Source organism: Pectinophora gossypiella, chromosome 15 (assembly GCF_024362695.1).
Source record: "Pectinophora gossypiella chromosome 15, ilPecGoss1.1, whole genome shotgun sequence".
In the NCBI taxonomy this organism is placed as follows: Eukaryota; Metazoa; Arthropoda; class Insecta; order Lepidoptera; family Gelechiidae; genus Pectinophora; species Pectinophora gossypiella.
The window spans coordinates 14,781,932-14,804,674 of record NC_065418.1 but is presented as its reverse complement, the minus strand read 5'-3'; the positions used below and the strand labels follow the sequence as shown (position 1 = coordinate 14,804,674).

The following is a 22,743-nucleotide window of genomic DNA, read 5'->3' as shown; positions in this document are numbered from 1 at the left end:
TCTGTACGAATACTTGTCAACAAACGGCCTAAAGATTACATCTTCCGGCCATAATTTTTCATTTAAATACATAGGCAACTTGTTTTTTGACACGTACACTTTATATGCCTTATAGTCTCGTGGTTTTTTAATATGTATTTCGTGTAACGATACATTATCCTTCGTCTGTTCAGCTATGTATTTAATAACGTCTTCCTCTGTAGTCTCCTTATGTACATTCGTAATGAGTAAAGGGATTTTCCTTTCCGCCGCTTTAAAATTGCAACGCAAGTCTCGTGCAGCGCCAAACTGGCCCAGAAGACGATGCCTCGACGGTTTATTACGCTTGCCCACTATATTCCACCCTTCATTCTCATTTACACTCTGTTTTTGCACCTGATCCATATTTCGCCGGTCGGTGTTGTTTACATTCATAATCAGCTGACGCTCTGCTGGTTGCATTGTTAGCGAGGCGTGCGTGAGCCCGGCCGTCTCTGCTGTGTGCGTGCACTCGGCAATACTCGGCTGCCGTCGACTCACAGTCGGCTCCTGATTCACCGGCCCCGCGCCGCTACGACCGCGTTCAAGCGATGACCGTTGTTGCGAAGCTGAGTCATAAACATCTCTCTGTTCACCTACCCTTATGTTGCGATAAGTGTTCTCCATAACCGATGTATGATCCTGTTTAACATAACTTTCATTTAATGTCGAATTACACTGCACAATACCCATAGGGCCACTATCAAAAGTATCCAGGTTCCAGGCCCCTCGTTTCAAATTTACATTACGAACAGACGAAGGCGGCAATGAATCATGTTTTGTTGCTAATACTTCTGTTTTAAGCTCATTCAGTTGTTCTATGGTGGCATAGTTGATTTTAATGTCTTCCAGCTGATTTTGCATTCGAAGCATATCTTTTAACAGCTTGGTGCAATCCAAACTATTAAAGAGAATAGGTGGTAAACGTTCTAGCTGCCTAGCCACGAATGTTGGGATAACGTCGGGTTCTGTCGATTTAAACACATTGAGTATGTCAAGTAGGTCTCTTTCCTCTTTGCCCTTACTTTTTCTTGTTATTTTGCGTGTATCCGTAGGAATGGCATCAAACAATAACGATTTCGACTTCTTAATTTCCTCACTAGTAAAGGCCGATTTACAAATCCGCACAAGAGTAATTGCGTCAATAATTGACACTTTATTTTGTACGTATGCCAGAAGTTCGTCAATCACAATACAGCACGAATTACACTTAATAACGTCCGTCATTTTGTCGCTAACGAGTTTACGCGACCTCCGATAACCGATGCGCGCGCGCGACTGCTTTTTTTTATTAAAGTCAAGGAACAGTAACTTTATAAAAAAAACTCCATGAAAGCCGAAACACTGTCATCCTGTATCATCCTCCAAATAAACCTCACAGATTCCAATCTCTGCAGAATCGCTCGTAAAATAACATATCCATGACCAATACGTCCAATAATAGCTACAAAATAACAGTTATCCGATACTTTCTCTAAACAGATCTATCATGTCTGTGGTATAAACCACAGGTTGGACCTAGTTAGATAATAACCGGCTAAGTGGAGTGTCTCCGCGATAGACATCGAATCATAACGGCCCAGGTTCTATATTGACGCGAAATTATAGTGAAATAAATAGAAAACTGGACTGCACTGTCAAGATATAAAATTACAACAGTTATTTTGCTAGAGAAATGTACTAGATGTAGGATCTCTAGACTATCGATTCGCTTGGTTGGTATGTCTGCTATGCGCGTTCCGATTAGGTAGTAAAATATTCAAGAACCGTTGCTAGATCATCCTGATCGAAACTAAGCTTCATTTTGTGATAAGTACCTAGCAAGAATTTATTCGGTAGGCATCGTAGGCAGTCGTACTTACTGCTATCAGTTAGATACTTATCTCTCTCTCTCTCCCCGTCTCTCTCTCTCTCTCTCTATTTAAGAGCTGCGCTCTTGTCGGTGGAGTAATCGCCATTTCTCTCTTCTTTCCGCCAAATCCTTCACCTCCTGATACGACACGACCTGCACCTTTTCTTTTATTTGTTTCATAAAAAGATACTTATCTGTCAGACATTATTGTGTCTGATGAATTTGTTAAAAGTGTATTTTATGCCTGAATCCTAATAAATGATATAAAAGACATTGTGGTTCAGAAATCGACTTGAGATAAGTTCTGTCATATAAATATTTGCAAAGAAAATCTTACACATATATACATAAACACACACTTTTTTCCCACCGGGTTGAGTAAAGACTACATGTCTACAGGACAGTCTAACAGGACATACATTGACCAAATTCTCCAATTTGTGCCACGTCCTACTACTTTGGTGTATGTATAGGTGCAGGACGGAAGAGAAGAGTCACAGAGATTGTACCCTCGAACTTGACAGAGGGCAGCAGAAACTGACAGTATTATTCAGAGGCGAAGGACAGGGAGTCCTAGTACGGCTTTGAAATAGACTACTCTGGGCGCCATCACACTCGCGTCAGACAGATTACTGCGGGGCGGAAAGCAAGAACTCTATTTTTCCCTAACAAGAAGCATGGAGAATGCTACACCAACAAGAGCATGACTCTTGAATTGGTGATGATGTCCTACTAGAAAATCTCATACATTCCAATAACAAAATTAATTGAATTCAAAGCTGCGTGGACATTTTTATATAAGGCAAGGTCAAGTGAACATCACGGCCGAGTCGGAGGGGGTGGCTAATGAGCGTGACGGTGACGGCGGGGCACCGGCCTAACTATGGAGTTCCTTGCCCTGACACCTGTATGCCTTGTGTATTGATAAAGACGGCAACCATTCTTAATACCCAGAGCAAAATGAGTCTAGATGGTAGACGTTCTGGACAAAGCACTTGAAGATTCTTCGTCTTTTTTGTGACCGATCTCATTAATCCTGGTGTCAGGGTTACTATTGAGCTGCCAAAAGTTCCTGACATGACCGATGTAACGACTAAATACGTACTTACCTAAGTAAATGAGTAGTAGCGACTCGTGCTGAGTGAGGCCCTTTTATCTCAGGACGTCTACCACCACCTTATGATCATTTCGACGAACATCCGTCTTGCTTTTTTGTAGTTGTTATGTGGAAATTTGATATTGATATTATTTTCTTTTTTTGTGTGTTGGGCCCTTTTATAATAATCTATTTCTATTCTATTCTATAAATAGTAGCCAGGACCATTTTACTTTCAGACAATCAGGTGACCAGCTTTGTCCTCTTCAAACTAGGGATCACAACATTGACATATTATAAACTGATCACAAAGTGATTTTTGTGATGTACCTATCAGGATTCGATCGGGAATCCAATGTTCAACTTTCAAAAACACTCTTTAGTTACAAATTCCTCATCGAATTCGTTATTCAATACACGAATCATGAAGAATGACTTTTTCCTTCACATTCTTTGCAAATGAATCGATAAAATAAAAATACCTCCTTGTCCCGTGCCAATAAACGCATCAAAACAATGATTCATTCGTTCCATTTGCAACTCTGTTTTTGTAATACAAAGTAGTATTTGCAATAACATGATTGCCCTGAGTGGAGTTGCACCTAAATTGGAGCATGATTATTATTTCTAGAAGTGTTTGCTTTTTTATAATTTCGTGGCAAACTTTCCATTCGTTTATATGACTGGTATAAGCTGCTTATCTTCTTAGGCATATCGTTAAACCAATACATGATTGTGTCATTTCTGGCATGGTGGGCTTAGGGACCCAAGAAAGTGTGGATGGATTGTGTGAAGAATGATTATGTGTGGGTATTGAGAAGACAACTATCAGTGATGAATGGAAAAATAATACATGTTGTGTCCACGGAATGGGATAAGGGCAGGAGGATGATGAAACATTTATTATGGGCGTTGAAACGGGTTATCACAATATCTAAGTACCCCAAGATTTCAAATCTAAAGTGGTCTCTTGATTAGTTGTGACTCTTTCCAAATTGCAAGTATCAATTTATTAGTCTATGTAAATGACAAATTTCATTTTACCAATCAATCTAAAAGACGAAGAAGAAGAGAAGAAATTATTGGGATCGGATACTGTTATAAGACCTGCTTCAAACCTATTTCAGTTTAATGGTCGCAACAACAAAACGTTGACACGTTTATACCAACGAAGAACTTTTCAGTTCTGTTATTCAGCCATAATTGAGTCGACCTTCGGCATCGTCAAGGCTGCGTCGGGTTGGTGACGTCATCCAGCTGGAAGTGGTCGATGTTTTCATTCTAATGCCAACTCGACTCGTTAGCTCAGTAGGTTAGAGCGCCGATATAAACAAATTCTTGATCATCGGAGGGCGGAGGTTCAAATCCTTCACGAGTCAGAATCTTTCTTTTGGTCGTTTTATTTTTTGTGGCTTTATCTAGTTTACTGAGGATTTACAGAGGCAAAAGCAATTCATCTAAAAGGCAATATTGCTATTTCTCATTTGGTCATAATTTAAAAGACTTCAAAAGGGAAGTAAAAACAGAAGTCTTAATGTAAGACTTTCCAGGCTACGTTCACCAACAACAATATAATATATAGCGTTGTACAGCTTTAACGTGATATTTACCTATTTTCTCATAACTCAGGTACTTACATAATTATTTCAAAATAAAATGTAATGGCAAAAGTATATTGCATAAAAATAATTGTTGATCACAATTTTTATAGAATTATGTTCCTACCTAAATTGCTTCTCTTTATTTTTGATCAGAATCATAATTGCATTCTTGTCTTCTAAACAATCACTAGCCTCATAATAACCTTTTTCACAAAGTTTCTGTTTAATCACTGTCTTAAAACTATTCTAAGGTTAATTCTGAATCTCAATAGGAATTTTATTTAAAAAAAGTATACATTGCCCCTTAAAACATAGTGATCTTATGCAGTCGACTGACATGTAAAGCAAGTTAATTTTTATTCCGGGTATTATTATAAATATAATATATTAATTTAAACACCTAGTTCGTTGTTTTTGGCAAAATAGTTAATATCAAGCCCCATGAGTGGACACAAATTTACTAAAGCAGGTATGGAACATATTATATTCAATCAAGCATTTCTAGACTCGCGTGAACGAATGAATTTCGATATTATGATGCCTTGTATTTGATATTTTGTGACCGCGAATTACTTCATGTGTATTTAATTCCATATTAAAATTCTCCAAACTAATTAAAAAACTAATGACAGAAAATATACATCCTGAATAAGTACTTAATCTCATAATTTACGTGTCTTCATTAGCACTTGGAACAAAGAGTGACCATAAAAATTCATGGTGCGACTTTCCTGTGAGGTACGTGGAATCAAACGGGGTTCCATCGCTGTGCGGTCTTCATACGACGAATACAAACGAACAAGGAATAAAGCCGTGTTGTAGTTTCTTATGCCGCTTCTTTTCCTCAGCCATCACTTTCCGAAAAAGTGGTAGACTATTGTAGGATAGAACTAAAAGTATATTTCTTGACTTTCAAAAATGATCCTATAAAAGTCATTCAACACTAATTTAAGAGACGCTCTTGTCGGTGTAGCATTCTCCATGCTACTTTTTCAGGGAAAAATAGGGCAGTGGTTTCCCTTTTGTCTTCCATCCATAAAAGTGATTACTTATCTCAAAAATTAAAAGTTTTCTAACAAAATAAATACCTAAACAATTTTTAACCGTGAAATGACTCCCCGTCGATCTGTGATTCGTTTTCCGAAAATCGGTTCGATGTTCAGATGATGATGTTGTTGTTGAGTTCGGTGTGATTCGGTTTTCGAGTGAATAGGTATCTTCTGGGTAAGCTCGTTCCACCGTCGATCTCTTCTTCTCCTCGGGGAAGAACGAAGTCAAAAGCATACCGATCCTAATTAAAAAAAAATCCGAGCCAGAATTTTAAACTGCAACCATATTTTTGACTTGTGATTTACGTACGAACAAACGGGATGAGGAAACATAAAGCCCGTATTTTCCATCATTCAATTTCAAGTTTTGCACCAAAATAAAAGTAAAGGGGTAATAACATAACATGACAATAAATAAATCGTTGTAGGTTTATTGCTTTTTACGTGCTTATTCTAAATTTGCCTCGGGTCGCGTTAACTACGTGGCCAGACATATGGGGAGCGTTAGATACTCACTCGGTGCTGGGGGTTCTCGATAAACGTAGTAGGTAAAGACCTTCTAATATGCAAGCCCCTAAAGTTCTTCACAGATCAGAACACAACTTTCAGCCATTTTTGGCACGCGAACAAAAATTTGTGTGTATTTAGTATCGATCCAATCATCACAAATCGATCTTCTCCAAAACGTAAATTTTACACGCTTGACCTATCACGTAAAATCACTATCAGCTACCGTAGATAAATAATAAATAAATGGTTTCACAACATCCGATCCAACTCTTCGCAAAAATGCGAAAATAACCCATTTGGAATCTTTCCTTCTCTTTAGGCATGTGACTTTTTGACCTGTCATTTCTTTAAAACGTGTTCAATTTCATGACGCTATATTCGCCTAGATTATTTACTCTTCCAACTTCACCGTTTACGTTACTTATAAATTCTACTACAGTAATATTCCTTATCTTTGTTACAATTTTGTGTTATACTTTATCATTTACGCGCATATCCTCAAGTGCATTGACTAAAACCTCTTCTTCTTTTTTTTAATGCTTCTGTTCTGGAGGTATAAAAAGGCCACATCGAAGGAATTTATTTCAGAAAGCAATATTGCTAGGTATTTCACATTTGTTGACACTGCGCACTTACTTTTATGTGCGCAAATGTCAAATTGCAATATTGCTTTTTAGGTGAATTGCTTAGATGTGGTCTTTTAACCCCCTGATCTTCCCTCATTTCTCTTTCTCCCTTTCTTTCTCTCTCTCTCTCTCACACACACGCACACACACATACATACATAGTAAAGTAATAGAAATCAATGGAACCGACATCACATCATATAAGTTTCAATTGCCCATGGCGCATCCGTGATCTAACCCATACTTAGCCAATCAATGTGAAAACGTCACGGTGGATCCTCAACCATACATTATGCGCACGAGTGGCCCATAACATGTCAGTGAAAGTCCAGTTGATATTGAACCGAAACATGTTGGTAATATTAGAAATTAATTGGAAAGGGCCAAAGAAGTAGCGTGTTCTTGGTAATCTAGCACTTTCTATATTTTGGGACGCGAAATTTATATTATGATCTTATAAGTAGTGAACTGAGGGTATATTAGTTACATTATTTTGAATAATATTCTAAAGTAAGCCATTTCACCATAAAATACCGCCAACTTCTCTTTTGGTGTAAACACCGTAAGACCCATCAGATATTAAACATCGTCGTAATGAACCCGCACTTGCCCCAAGTGCATCAACAACACACCATGAGTAGCACGCAGGCGCGCATCCGCTGCGGACGCGGGCGCAGACCCACCACCGACATTATACGACGACCGACGACGAACTGCGATTTAAAAAGAAACGAAACGAATATTTTGACAATCCTATGAATTTAAATGAAATTTGTGTTTTTGTGTTCATGGATTTTAATTTACAAGTGAAGGAGTGAAATGAAAGATGTGATTTTGTTGTGAATAGAATCATTATTAGGTGATGATGATGATGAGATGATGTAATAAAAATGTGGAGACCTTACCGTAGTCAGTGAAAAAACAAATCAAAATGATTATTATTTATTAAAAAGTGATTTTAGTGTTTTGTGCAGTGATCAAACTAATGCTGGTGCATTAAAATTAGATATATGCGAAAAAGTGTTAGAGGAATGTTATAGCATACTTAATGAAAACACTTAGCAGGGGCATGAAGTTGTTACAAAAAAATATAAAAAGACTTTAAATTTACAAGACGCTGAAACAGTGAAGCAACATGGTTGAATTCGCTCTTGAAAATGTTAGTATTATTTGTTATAAAAAACCTATATATTCATTTGTTATAAAATAATAGTCCTGTTACACTATATAATTCTAAATTGCTTTCTATTTCCTTTCCAACTTATATTCTTAATTATTATTCACGTCAATCCTTCAACTATATCCTGTCCGATATATTCGTCAGATATTTTTTTCTCATCTCTTAGCGCGATGCTACTTATTTTATAAAGAAAAACTTTATATTTTCTTTACTAGACAACAATACAACCTAAATTGTCACCTCTCTCTTTTCTTCCCCATCTCCATTTGAACTACAGTTATTCATTTAACAAGTTACACTGAGGCAATCAAAATTCCTGCTATCTACTGCCTATTGTTCCATGATCCCACAGCACTAGCTGTTACCTCTATAGTGTTAAGCTAGTGTCTGACATACGAGGTCATAAGTACATTATCTACCATTTCATGATGTTATTTCAGATTACAATTCAAACTTGATACTTAGATGTTTATATACATACAACGGAAGTTAATTACTAATGATCTATTTGAAATCTTAACTCTAAGTTGATTTGTACAAATTTTAGTGATTCATAACGTTTGAAAGATAGCAAACAGTATGTCACTATCGTCCTTTCTAAAATTAACATCATGTCACGGTCATCCCAATTACAATGGTGGAAGTAATTAATCAATGATTTATTGTTCACAGAACCAACAAGCTGGGACATCCGGCGACAACTTCAGACAATACCACGAAAACTACGCTTATGCCATGCATCAGCAGAACCCTGGAGCCCGCAATCTTGGGTACGATACCCCAAAACCACCGGTACCAGCAAAAAACACATACCCAAAAACAGACTCACCGAACAACTCACAACAAATCACAGTCACAGTCGAAACAGGCAAAGACAATACCAGAGATGCTCCTAAAAGTGCAAAATCTGTCAGTAAAACATATCACACATTAAAAGATATGATTTCCAGTAGGTTTAAAAGCAAAGATAGTAATGATACTGAGAAGAATAATGAAGAGCCAAATCTGAATAACAGTGAAGAGCGAAAGAGATCTGACTCCGAACAGGTGACTCCAAGAGAAACACCGAGGAAAATGGAGCAAGGGATATATGGACGCCCAATGCCACAAAATAGGCCAGATATTCAGAGTAGACCAGAGATGCAAAGCAGGCCTGAAATGCAAAGTAGACCCGAAATTCAAGCCAGACCAGAGGTTCAGGCTAGACCAGATATGCAATATGGACATACAATGGCAACTAATATGGCTTATCCAAGCCCATCGCCGCACAGGTAAGGCTACAAAACTACATTAGCGAACCACATGCTTACATTACATTTATTCAATTATTTCTTCCTTCTTACTGTACCATACTGACTATCAATAACATTATTCTTCAAACGTTTTATATACTTTGTGTTTTGCATCTTCTATATTCTGATCAGTCTTGAAAAAAAAACTTTCCTCTTACTTTCCTTTTACTAGTAAGAGAATTACTTACTAGGAGGGTATTACACAATTTTTGCAACTATTTTGAGGAAGGCCTGCAATGGCACTATTGTTTCCAAAAGGCGCAGCGAATACTATCTCCACAGATAAACATCGTACGGCTGTCCGTAAGGCACAACGCTCAACAGCGTAGCCATGTAAACACGGCTAATTTCAGTATTCATGAATTCATCTCACTTTCCAGACAACTGATGCAGCAACAGATGGTGCAACAGCAGATGCTCCTCAGTCAACAAGCCAGATCCCATGAGATGTTGGCATCACCGCATCGTCCTCAGGCTTTAGGAGCTGATGCGTTGTACCAACAGTATGGCCCTCCAGGGCGACGTAGCGCCATGTACCAGAGAGATGTTGATGTTAGGTCCATGGCCAATTTTACATCGTTGAAGACGCCGCAAGCTCAGGTGGGTCATTTTGGTTACTTTCACATAGAGGTGTGTCCTAAAGTTTGTATATAGAACAGGTTTCTTGGAAAATTCAATTATCACCTAAAACATCATTTTTCGTGAACGTCAGGACCGCATATGTAAAATTTTAATACATTTGAAATCTTTTAGAAATAAGCATTCTATTTAAACACGAGTATGTTTCTTTTCTATATCGTATTGTATACAAATACGATTTCATGATTTTGATTAGGATTAACTATTATTTTAATAGTGTTGTTGAGGTAAGAGTTTTGGATAACACATAACCATCAGTCAGGAAATAAGGAATTATAAAATAGATAGATACCCCATCCAATGGCCCATTATTAAAAACAGAATCTTATCACGTCATCACAACAACTAGCAATTTAGCACTGCTACTAGCTGTTGATAAAAACCCATCAAAACTTATGTTACACCAAAAAATTACGGCAATTCCACCGCCTTTCTCAACCCCGTTGTTTCTCACCATCTTGAACAAAGCACAATGGTTCCCAACAATTAAGAGCTTCCCACCAAAGCAATGGTAATAATTATAACAACCGCTTCTACCACCGATGCAGCTTCAAAGGAAATTTCGCGTACTTAAGAAAGAAATTGATTTACTTGATCATTGTATTTTATGTAAATAGGTGCGTTGACAATATTTTCTCTTTCATCTATTAGGTCTCTTACAGGTTTATTGTGATCTGTATAATACAACTTAATGAATACTTATATTATAATTTACGAAAACACCTTCATAGTTACTACTCATACGTAGTAGAGATTGCGTATTAAAATCAGTATCTCTATTTATAATATATTTTCTCTTGTAAAAGAGAAATGATAAGAATTGTGTATGAACAAAATCTGCAATCAATTTTATTTGCTTATCATTTTATTATTTGTAATTAAAAGCTATTTATTAACATTATGTAAGAAATATACCAAAAAAAAAAACAATTATGTTAAACAATATAATACTTCTTAGGAACGCATAATTATATAACGCAAGATATATATTATATGTACAAGTCACTTCGTGCAATAATTGCTGCTCTTAAAATGTAACGCAGGGATTTCAGATAGTTATTAACATATTAACCATCTTTAAGTTATTCTTATGGCGTTTCTTTTGCGTTTTTACTACGGTTGTAATCACAGGAAGCCATGAAGTGTAATTTATTATTCATCTGGAGCGCTAGTAGGTTAATAATTTAATTACCTTCATAAATTTCGGCCCGTATTAATGATTCTTAAGATTTAAGAGCAGCTTTCCGTTTGCACTCTTTTATAGCATGATTAATCCAATCCGTTACTTTACCGGTTATGCAATCTACCAATCTACCTAGACATACTTAATTATTAAGAGTGCACTTTGTGTAATATTGTTTCATAATGTTTGGTTATTACACAGTTCAGAAAATAATTGGATATTTTAATAACTAGTTATTCCTTTATCAATGGCTTCGAAAATGAACGTTCTAATTTCATTATTTTCAGTTTGAGAACTCGCATTCGAGAGCTGATCTTCGTAGTCCACAACAGTTGGAACGAGAAATTGTTAGACAAAGAGGCTTCCATGAGGGTAGACGAGCGGCATCACACCCGCATCTCCTAGACGAACCGCAACAGAGAATTGAAGTCACAACACCTCAAATACACGATCGATCTAGAAGAAACTCCCATGGGAATCTTCTTGAAAGTACGAATGAAACCCCACAAAGGAGAAATGCGGAAGAACGTGAATCTGATGATGGCGGCTTCCGATCACGGCTTGCAGCTCAAGGCAGATCTAGTTACGAGGAGCGAGTTCGAACGAGTGGTCGATCAATAGAGTCTCAGAGAGCTCAAGAAAACATTTATAGAAGAACTCCAGACAGCCATAAAGAAGCTAGAAGAACGCCAGATTCAATAGGACAGAGAAACCGTGAGAAAGAAGAATCATCTGCGAGTCAAGTAGAGAGAAATGATGAAAATACCAGCCAAAAGTCAGCTGATAGCGTGTACAATTCAAGTGGGAAGACAGAAACTTATAATCCTCAACCATCGTCATCTAGACAGACACCGAATAGGATAGAAGACCTTAAGGCCCATGGAAAGAAAGGCGCTGGATCTGGGGCTAGCTCAGGTAAGATTTTATGTATTTTTCTATAATATCACAAGCTTACTAACTTAAATAACGATGATTTCCATTTTCAAGACACCGTAGTATAGCAAATAAATTTTACTTTGCACACTCATAAGTCATAACTCATAACCGATGGGGAATTATATATAATATTTAGATTATTTAAACTAGTAGATCATTAATATATTGATGGCCATCGTAAACATCCGTAGTTTTCAACTCTTTGTGCAAGCATGATACCGAATAGGGCAGAAATCTTATAAAAATTTTTGCCTTGCAGACTATGACAAAAATGGTGGGCAATCTTCAAATGTGGATTCTGGTCGAGGGAGCGTGGCGTATTCCAGTGGACGAAGACCGGAGACTTTACACGATACATCAGCTGATTCCGATGCTGTAGGACCTTCAAGGACTCAGCCACAGCCGGGGACAAGTCAACAACCGGCTGGACAAGGTACGGTTACGCTTCACGCAGAGTTGAAAACTTTGAGGTGTTTGTGAAGCCTGTACTGTAGTAGGCACAGAATAGTATTTATTCCCAATTGGTCTAGTCAGAGGTGCATCCATCACAAGATGAACCCTCGCTGCGCTTAAAGTTTTTGTTAAACTAACGTGAGAGATGGTACCTACAATAATATACATGAAAAATATATCCATTCAATTTTAAAATTGTTATGTTACAAATGACACACAAAATATAAAAATGTTCTTCACTTACCACGAGCACAAGAAAGAGATAGAGTCAGTTTGGACTAAATTGAAATTGAAAATTAAAAGTCACCAAATGCCCAAAGATCCTTGTAGTACTCGCATACCATCCGTAAACTTGAATACTTTTACATTTATCTTGTCAGGACCTGAGAATGAGTGGGCGGATCTAGTGGAATGTGAACTACGTCAGATCTTGGAACCGAAGTTGGCTGGAATGAGGCTGGATTCTTCTGGTAGTTCCGACAGCTCCGTCACTCCACCCCTCCCTCCACTGTCACCGTCTTCCGACATGCATAAGAGAAATAGGTAAGTGCTGACAAATATTTTACTAGATTTATTAGATCTAAATAGTTCCCTTACTAAGTAAGTAGTGTTACCTGCCTAGCAAACAGTCTTTGCTACGCTACGATCAAATACTTTATGAATGTTGCGGAAGTAAAATCGCTAAATAAAACACGTATATATTTTTTCTTTTTCTTTAGGGGTGTAAATAGTTCTACATTTTAAGTTTATTGATGATGTAAACCGGTTGAAAAAACCTCACAATTGATAGAACTAAATGAATTTTTTCAGCCTACCCGGGCGATCAGCTGAGTACCCTGAAGAACGAAGACGAGGACGGGAATCACCAAGGTGGCACTCACACAAGAAGCATTCCTCAAAAAGGGACCACCATTACAAGAAACATTGTAAGTTACAACATATTTTTAGAGTCTAAACATGTTTAAAATTGTGACAAAGACCAAAAAAGGTTTATAAAGGTTATACAGACTATTACGTGTTACGTGAACCTTGTCAGGGGCCTTTGGCAGCTCATTAGTAACCCTGACAACAGGGTTGATGAGGTTGGCATTCCACAACCCACACGATAAGAAGAACTATGTAATGTTGTATTCATGGGATCATCTCCTGTTAGATCATAGAGTTTTAAATATGTATGCGAATGAGTATTAGCCAGCCCTGTCACAAAAATATTAAAATTCCATATCGTTTTTTTTTATTAAGTTGATACATACATAAACTCACGCCCATATTCCCCGAAGGAGTGGGCAGAGCCATAAATAATCAGAAGACTATTTGCAGCCACTTTTGATACATAGTCACAAGATGGATAATGATGAACCGTATGGTGATAGGGGATCAGCCTATCGCCCATATAGATTCATCATTTTTGGTAGGACGCTTTCCCTTTAATTTAGTTGATTTTGATGTTCATCATTGAAATCCACGCTTAATTCTGCCAATTCGGTCAGCCACCAACTTTATTTGACAGGATTAAATCCATCTCTATCTTTATCTTGTACTTATTATAAGCGAAGGACGTGGTTTAATATAGCCTGCTGTCCAGTCCCCTCTTCATAACTGTTTTCCTAAATAACTCATTTACAGCACTAGGAGCTTTATTGCTGTTTAATTTTCTCAAACCGTCTATGATTATTTATTATTGTCATCTTCAATCGGATTGAAAGAACAATACACGTTAATACCAACAGCAGCATTATAAGTACCGTTGATTTCTGTACTTTTCTCTTCGCGTTCATGTGAAATGTTGAGAATAAGTATCAAGTGCTACTATTTTGTTCCACTTACAACAATAATGTTCACATCTATTCGTTTCGTTTGTGCACGTATTCAATACCCGACTGCAGCGAAGAATAAAGGAGGGTTAGGTGTTTGACCACTCTGTACGTATGTGTGTGTATACGTTTGTGCCCACCTAACTTCTAAACCACTAGTCATAATTTAACAAAGAAGGTGTCTCTAGAAGCGTTCTAATTGTCCGGTTATAAGCCATATGACATCGCACTAAATTTAATGTGGCGCCCTCTAGGGGACATAAACATTTTTTTTTTATTATATCCAACAACCTTTCTGATCACATTTATCTATTATCTACCTGTCTTTCTCAGTATTCGGCATAGACACAACAGACATGACATCAACGACCACAAGGAGCCTGGACCTGTCTTCACTCCTGGATGGCAGAACTGACAGTGACGCGTCAACTGGCGACGCCCGCGCCATACGAAGACAACTTCGTGGTCTGGAGAACATGTACGCCGAAGTGTTGCAGCTACTTGGTGTTAGGAAACCTGCCAGTTTGGCTAAGCAACCTACTTGGGAATCTAGGTATGGAATACACCTACATATTTTTCCATTACGAAATCCGTGAAGCGCTACCTTTAGTTGACCTTAAAAATTATCGCGATAGAGCCCTAACGCGAAAAAACAATTAAGTATTCAAATAATGCCGCGTTCAAGGGATGGGAGACCATGAGATCGTCGTGTTTCATAGAAAGTATATTTATGAAACACGACGTTCGTGCCTCACCCAACAGGGTCCACATAATACCAGCGTCGTGGTTCACGCCGCGACTTGTGCTGAGTGAGACCCTTTTATCTCAGGACGCCCACCACTACCTTATGATCATTGTAATGTACATCCTTCTATGCTTTTTGTAATTGTTTTGTAAAAAAAAATTAAGTGATGTTATTGTCTTGTCTTTGTGTGTGGCGTCCTTTTATAATAAACAATTTCTATTCTATTCTATTCTATTCTATTTAAAATAGCCACATTGTTGAAATTCATCTGAGAAAGCAATATTGCTATTTGACATTTTGTTTGCATTGTGCACATACTTCATCATCTAAATTCATCTAAAAAAGACATATGCGCATATGTCTTTTTTAGATGAATTTCTTCGATATGACCTTTTTAACCTCCCATAAATAAATAAATGGTATCGATAATATAATTCATTTTGAACTATTTTTCCCTAAAAAAAGTAGCACGGAGAATGCTGCACCGACAAGAGCGTGGCTCTTAAATTGGCTTGGTGATGTGTTCAAAAATATATTGAACAGATTGTGCTCCGTAATGGAACGTATATAGGCCATTTATGTATAGTATCAATGAAATCAAAACATTTCTGTTTCTTCAAAATTATTAAGTAATTAATATCTTCATCCAGCAGACTATCCTCGAAGCGCCGTTACGGGAGTATGTCATCTCTGCCATCGAGCTCTGTCAGCAGCCGACCAGTCAGGGACAAGAGACGAGGATCTGAACACAGGAAAAAGCATGATCTTAAGGTAAGAAGTGTTCTATGCCACATTAGTGCTTATTATTTATGGGATTAAAAGGACCACATTGATACAAGACTTCTGAAAAAATAATAAGTATTGCTATTTCTCATTTGTTTTGACATTGCGCACTTACTTAGCTTTGGTAATCGGCATCAATGAAAATGTACAACTGTATCCTTAGCACAGCAGACGTTTGTGAGTTATTCAAATCCAGTTCATGGTATAAGTGACAATTATCAAGAACCCATTTGTTATTTCCAGGGCATCAACAAGCGTTTCCAGCGTCTGGAGTCCCACGTGGTGACCCTCGCTCGGTCCGTGGCACACTTGTCCAGTGAGATGCGAACGCAACACCTGGTCATGCAGGAGATGGATGCTATCAGAGCAGAGATCGCCGCCTTAAGGCATATGTACAAGTAAGTCGTTATCTATGTGTATTCTTCTTTTGTTGTGTGGGTTAGTAGGTTTTCTATGGGAAAACCTGGGTGAAACTATTATTACTGACCCGCCAAAGGCTCCAGACATTGATTATAAAATAAAATAGAATAAATAACGAGCGTGGTGGAGTATGCTCCATACCCTCTCCGGTTGATTGAGAGGAGGCCTGTGCCCAGCAGTGGGACGTATATAGGCTGTTTATGTTATGTATGTAAATAATGTAGCGGCGTAAACAGTAAAAAGGTCGTTTTTCTTCTTAAACTACTTTTATTTCAATAAGGCACATATAAAGCTGCAATTGACACACAGTCAAAGTTCCCGAGCCCACTGGAGCCATGTAGAAGGGCGCTCGCGGGGCGCGGGAGCGACGCGCCATCTAACGACATGGCTAGCATGGTGGTATAAAGCCCCATTTACAGACCCTGTACTGACACTGATTCGATGTAAGTCATGCGTCCCCTGAACAAGGCAACCGCGGATTCTTGATTTGATGTTCCAACCGTCTTCTCCCTAGCATTATCCTGTTTTTCACAGGGTCCGTTTACCTAACCTAAAGATTTGACAGGTCCGGTTTTTTTATAGGAGCGACTGCCTGTCTGACCATCCCGCAAAGGGAAAACCACCCCAATACAGGTTAGACATACCTTCGAAAATGCATTTCTCGGGAATGTGGGTTTCCTCACGACGTTTTCCTTCACCGCTGAGCACGTGATAATCATTAATGATCCAAACATGAATTCGGAAACAAATGTATGTATGTTGTATGTATGTTCTAACCAAGACCCATAATTTTACAGGTCCCAGCAGTACATACGCTCCGGCCACCAGCGACATCTGGACCCGTATTCGTTCTCCAACCCCGACCGCGTCAAGAGGCTCACCAAGTTTTTCGGAGACGAGCCACCGCTGATGAGGCTGTTTCTCAAGAAGCTGGGCTATGAGGTTAGTACAGACACACGTATACAGAAGTGCCTAGGAGCACCATTTCGATCACTGGTACCGGACTTGCACCAACGAGTTATTAATTAATGTATCTTAAAAGCAGTTTTCACTAATACAGTAACGACTTCCGTGGTCCAGTGGTTGAGTGCTGGACTCACGATCCGGAGATCCCGGGTTTGATCCCCGGTGGGGACATATCACAAAAATTACTTTGCGGTCCCTAGTTTGGTTAGGGCATTACTGGCTGATCACCAGATTGTCCGAAAGTAAGCTATGATCCGTGTTTCGGAAGGCACGTTAAGCCGTTGGTACCGGTTACTACTTACTGATATAAGTAAGTAGTCGTTACATGAGCCATGTCAGGAGCCTTTGGCGACTCAATAGTAACCCTGACACCAGGGTTGGTGAGGTTGGTACTCCACCTCACAACCCACACGATAGAAGAAGACTAATACAGTTGGCTCGACGGCGATGTTGCTCACCCATCACGTATCAAGCTGACCTAAAAGAAAGCTCGGTGACATGTGGGTAAGTTACTTAGTTCACCTTGCTTTGGATGTAGCTCTGGCTACCCCAATTGGGATGTAGTCAGTAGTACAGAAGAATTTCTTCATGTTTGGCGAATTTATCAAAATTTTTGTTTCCGTATCTCAGATGCTGAAAGTTGTGTATAAATGAAATAAGTACTTAAATAAATAAACACGTCAGAAATAAATTCGCTAAAGCGGTCGAGACGTAAGTACTCAAGTGATGCGCCGTCAATGGCAATTGATAACTATGAGTATTTTATACTATGTAGATGTATCTAGATAGATAAATAAAACGTTATTAAATTAGAGGAAATAACAAAATGTTGTTTTGACAAAGTTCCTAGAATAGTGCTTGAGAAATACAGTGACTCATTACATGAGCAAAACATGTAATTGTGTAGATAACAAAATATCATGGCTCATTTCACCCTTACCACCCATTTCGCAGTATAATCGTAAAATTAACAGTACTACGTATAGAAAGGACATTCTCTGCCCCGCGCCAATACAAGCTTGGAGCGAGCTGGATTAACTTCACCCTCGAAACTTGTCTTCTGTATACCCAACGAATGAGAATAAAAACTAGAAGTTCAAATGTGGCAGCACTGTTGAGTGTTCCTAAATTTTGTCAGTTCTCCATACTGTCCAGCTAAAATTCTAGTTAAATTGCTATAAAATGTGGAGTAATTATGAAAAAGAAAATCCATTAGTTAGAAAAAGACACTTTTGATAGAAGTTTTTCAAGTATTCTTCTTTCCGATCTTTAAGGAATAAATATAACACTATGATTTTGCAGTTAATTGGTGCAATATAACCATTGTTTACACAAATTGTATGGTGAATTATCAAAATTCAAGCGCTACTCAAGAGTAGCGACACCTGATGGGAGAAATAGGCAGTTTTTATCCACATTAACCATCACTGGTGAAAAAGAATCATTCTAATGTGAACTTTATTTCTTTCTACAGAAATACGCAGCGCTTCTAGAGAAAGAGAAGGTGGGGGCAGCTGAACTTCCATACGTGGGTGAAGATAAGCTGAGGGCTTTAGGCGTGCCACTGGGGCCTCGGATGAGGATCTTGAAGGAGGCCGGTATCCATCAGGAGCTGCATCACATGCGTGACGACCCACACACCACCACTACTACACTTGCTATCGTTTAGAATTTACAACTGCCATCTTTTTTTGACGTGACTTATTATTAATCATGTAGTAGATCCGCCACACATGGCTTTCACTACGTGGCTGGAGTTCCACTGACACTGAAAGACGAGAAATACAAAGACGCCACACCCAATACAAAAAGATCAGACTCCAAATTTACACAAATTGACAATTGAAAAAGAAAAACAGTGATGTTGGTGGGAGCGATCATTATGGTGGCGGTGGACATCCCGAAAAAAATGGATCTCACTCAGCATAAGCCATGTAAGCCACTTGAGCTGCGACACTGGCCTCTGACCATCTGTCTTTGGGCTTTCATTCAAAATAGTCTTGTCTTTGTCTCTCGTGTGGCGTTTACTGAGCCACCAAGGACCCCTGACGTGGCTCATGTAAGGATTACATACTTACTTAAGTAAATAGTAACAAAGGCCGACTGCTTAACGCCCTCCGAAGCGTGGATCAATTTACTTTCTGTCAATTTGATGATCAGCTTGCAATGCCGAACATTGCAATTGGGAACAAAGTGATGCTTATGATTATTTCCGCAGCGGGAATCAAAACCGGATCAAAAGACCAAAGCACTAACCGCTAGACCACGCAGCAGAGCAGAGCTGGAAGATTCAAGAAGATTTATCGATTGATAACAACGTTAACAACGTTTTGTAAAACAACGTTTATGTTGAATGACGTTTTGATTATGAAACATACTTATTTAATATTATGATGTTATATGTAGTAAAAACTGAAACTAATTGATTGTTTCAAGAAATAAATGTAACAGAATGGTCTCTAATGAAAATACTCGACATATATCACATTCCTTTGATTTATGGATTTTATAATGGTAGATAATTATATTTAAATGAAGACTTAAGACCAATCCTCATAGATACGGTACCGGGAGTGTTTCGGATTGGGAATCGAGACTTTTTATGAAAGTATGCTGCTGTGCCACTATGGTTTTGTGAACTGATTGTCTACAACTCTGGTATCAGGCCTTAGGCCCCTGACATGGCTCATATGTGTCTATCATCATCAATAATTTATGAACCACGCTCTTTTCGATGTAGCGTTCTCCATTCTCCATTCCAAGATTCGACGTTTGCCTTCTCATTAAATTGTTCCATGTAAGGTCTTTTTGGTGTTGCCTTTCCTTCCACCTTTCCTCCTGTGATGTTTTTAATACATTCAGTCATGTCTTATTAAGCGTTCAATCATCTTGCGTCTTCTGTCCTCATTTTTTTAGTTAGCCTGGATTGTCCCACAAAGGCCTACTCCCTGCGCTTCCATTTCTAGCGATCTCTCTCCAATCCGTCTGAAACGCGTCCGACCTGGACCTGGTCCCTCCATCGCTTCCTGGGTCTGCCTCTGCCTCTGCGTCCAGGAGGTGTCTGTCCTCAATAACTGTCAATATTTGTTTTCTTACCCTTACTCTACTACGTCGTCGTCCAAACTGTACCTATCAGGCGACGGCTACTCCTAACTATCTATCCTGGGTCGTTGTTGTGGTGGGGTCTGATGTGGCTAGCAAAACCGAACTTCGACCAGAAGGTCCGGTCACATGGCACACAATAAAGCTGACCTGACGAATTGAGTGTGTAGTTTTATGAGGTTTGCCGTCGAGTCTTCCGTATTTGGCGCTTAGCGTCGAGGTCTTGTAAATGCTTCTCTTCAATAAATCTACGCGCTTGTGAACGGTGCGGCGTCATTCCGGTCTAAGAGCAGGATCTTCTCAACTAACAGTTGGTACCACGCATGACACAAGATTGCGTTTAAGCACATCTTTGTGGTTATAAAGCTGATATTGTCCACCATGTTTTCGCTTCCAGCTAGAAAACTCCGAATAGAAAATTGCTTTTAGCAATCTTCTGTCATCCATTCGCACGATGTGACTGCACCTTATACTATGTTCTTACAGTCATGAGCAATATAATGTACCCACTTTAGGACTCTGTCGCACTAACATATTTGACATTTAGTGAGACTTACAGTTCAATTTGTCAAAAAAGTTAATGTGACATGGTACCAAAGTGTATAAATATTAATGCTCGTGACCGTATGAGTGTCAACGGATGTGTACTATTATAAAATATTTAAAAAAAAACTGCCCTGGAACGGTTTTGGTACCGCCTCTATGATCTTATAAATCAAGACTGCTTTGTCTCTCTAAATAATGTAATCTAATGTATTTAGTAATGATAAATCAGTGTTACACTATTGTTTATTGTTTATGCGAGACTTAAACTCTCTCCGAGTTATTAATTAATCTTAAGGGCAGGGGGGTTCAAATAGCCACATCGAAGCAATTCATCTAAAAAAGCAACATTGCTATTTGATATTTTCGCATATAAAAGTAAGTGCGCAATGCAATCAAATGTCAAATAGCAATATTGCTTTCTTAGATGAATTGCTTCGATGTGGCCATTTTAACCCCCCTGTTTTCACTAACACAGTTGGGTCGACTATTTTAGACGGTGATACGGCTCACCACCTATCACGTTGGTCTAATAGAAAGCTCGGTGAGGTGTGGATACTTAGTTCATCTTGCGATGGATGTACCTCTGACTTCCCCAATTGGGATATAGTCGCGAGCTTATGATATACAAAATTATTATATGAATATGAATATTCGTATTAAGTTCAACATAAACAATTTAATAATATTAACTAGGTACTAAATATTCTTGAATAGATTTAATTATCTATCTCCAGTAATTATAAATACTACAATAATTATTGTAACTAGGTAGTCCATAATTCTTTAAAATAATTGAATTACAAAATAATTATAGGTAATTATATTACTTAAACATTTTATGCACACTGCAATTGAAAGCCAAAGAGATATTCAGCGTGTATAAAATAAATAAAATAAATAATGTAACAAATTCTTGTAAATAAATAATAATTAAAATAAATTTAACAATGTAAATAAATGTACCGAAATACAACGAAATTACACAACGTACACACACACATAGACTTTAATACATAATTATTTTTATATTCTCGTCATTATATTCCGAGGTTTATACTTAAATTGTAAATAAGTAGATAAGAAATAAAAACATTTTTTTTACTTTCATGTTTTTCTTTTATTTATTTTTTGACAGGCAGTCGCTTCTATAAAAAAAATCTGACCTGCCAAATCTTCAGGTTAGGTAAGCGGACCCTGTAGATAGCATCGTAGCTGTATCCCCAAAGGGGCAGGCAGAGGTTTCGCAATATATATACGTATGTTTAAGTTCCATATAATACAAAGCGATAATCGCCAATAATCCGACACAACTTCCGTGGTCCAGCGGTTGAGCGTTGAGCTCACAATCCGGAGCTCCCGGGTTCGATTCCCGATGGGGACATATCAGAAAAATGACTTTGTAGTCCCTAGTTTGGTTAGGAAATAACTGGCTGATCACCAGATTGTCCGAAAGTAAGATGATCCGTGTTTCGGAAGGCACGTTAAGCCGTTAGTCCCGGTTACTACTTACTGATGTAAGTAAGTAGTCGTTACATGTGCCATGTCAGGGGTCTTTGGCGGCTCAATAGTAACCCTATCACCAGGGTTAATGCGGTTGGTACTCCACCTCACAACCCACACGATAGAAGAAGATCAGACACAAATCTTGGAATACACGTGATATCAATTACGTTGAACGTAGTTGTTAAGAGCAAGAGGCGGGTTCCAAACTTGTGACTACGCTGTATGTTCCCTTTCACGGGTCCAATCACGGATTCCTTTACATCAGAGGTGGCTACGAAGTGTCTTCAGTTTAAAATCGTCAATACTCTGCTACCGTTTCTAGAAATGTTTATAAAAACATGCATCTGTAACGTTTCAACAAACGTATCAGTTTTCCAAAACTCAATAAGCCTTACACATATGCTTGAATCTTACTTCGAACTGGTAGAT

General features: G+C 38.3%; 1 protein-coding gene across 4 annotated transcripts in view; it reads left to right on the top strand.

Moving 5' to 3' along the window:
- LOC126373283 (uncharacterized) overlaps positions 1 to 21,854 on the top strand; it is a 99,865-nt gene extending 78,011 nt beyond the window's left edge. For 2 of the 4 annotated variants that reach the window (XM_050019365.1, XM_050019364.1), the window contains exons 6-16: positions 8,605 to 9,203; positions 9,605 to 9,824; positions 11,334 to 11,961; positions 12,242 to 12,415; positions 12,816 to 12,978; positions 13,246 to 13,361; positions 14,583 to 14,802; positions 15,645 to 15,765; positions 16,021 to 16,175; positions 16,995 to 17,139; positions 18,638 to 21,854. In XM_050019365.1, coding sequence (XP_049875322.1) covers positions 8,605 to 9,203; positions 9,605 to 9,824; positions 11,334 to 11,961; positions 12,242 to 12,415; positions 12,816 to 12,978; positions 13,246 to 13,361; positions 14,583 to 14,802; positions 15,645 to 15,765; positions 16,021 to 16,175; positions 16,995 to 17,139; positions 18,638 to 18,832 — 2,736 coding nt within the window. In that variant the 3' untranslated portion in view covers positions 18,833 to 21,854. The remainder of the gene's footprint in view (positions 1 to 8,604; positions 9,204 to 9,604; positions 9,825 to 11,333; positions 11,962 to 12,241; positions 12,416 to 12,815; positions 12,979 to 13,245; positions 13,362 to 14,582; positions 14,803 to 15,644; positions 15,766 to 16,020; positions 16,176 to 16,994; positions 17,140 to 18,637) is intronic. The other 2 variants (XM_050019366.1, XM_050019367.1) reach the window with 1 other exon arrangement.
- The last annotated feature ends 889 nt before the right edge of the window (positions 21,855 to 22,743 follow it).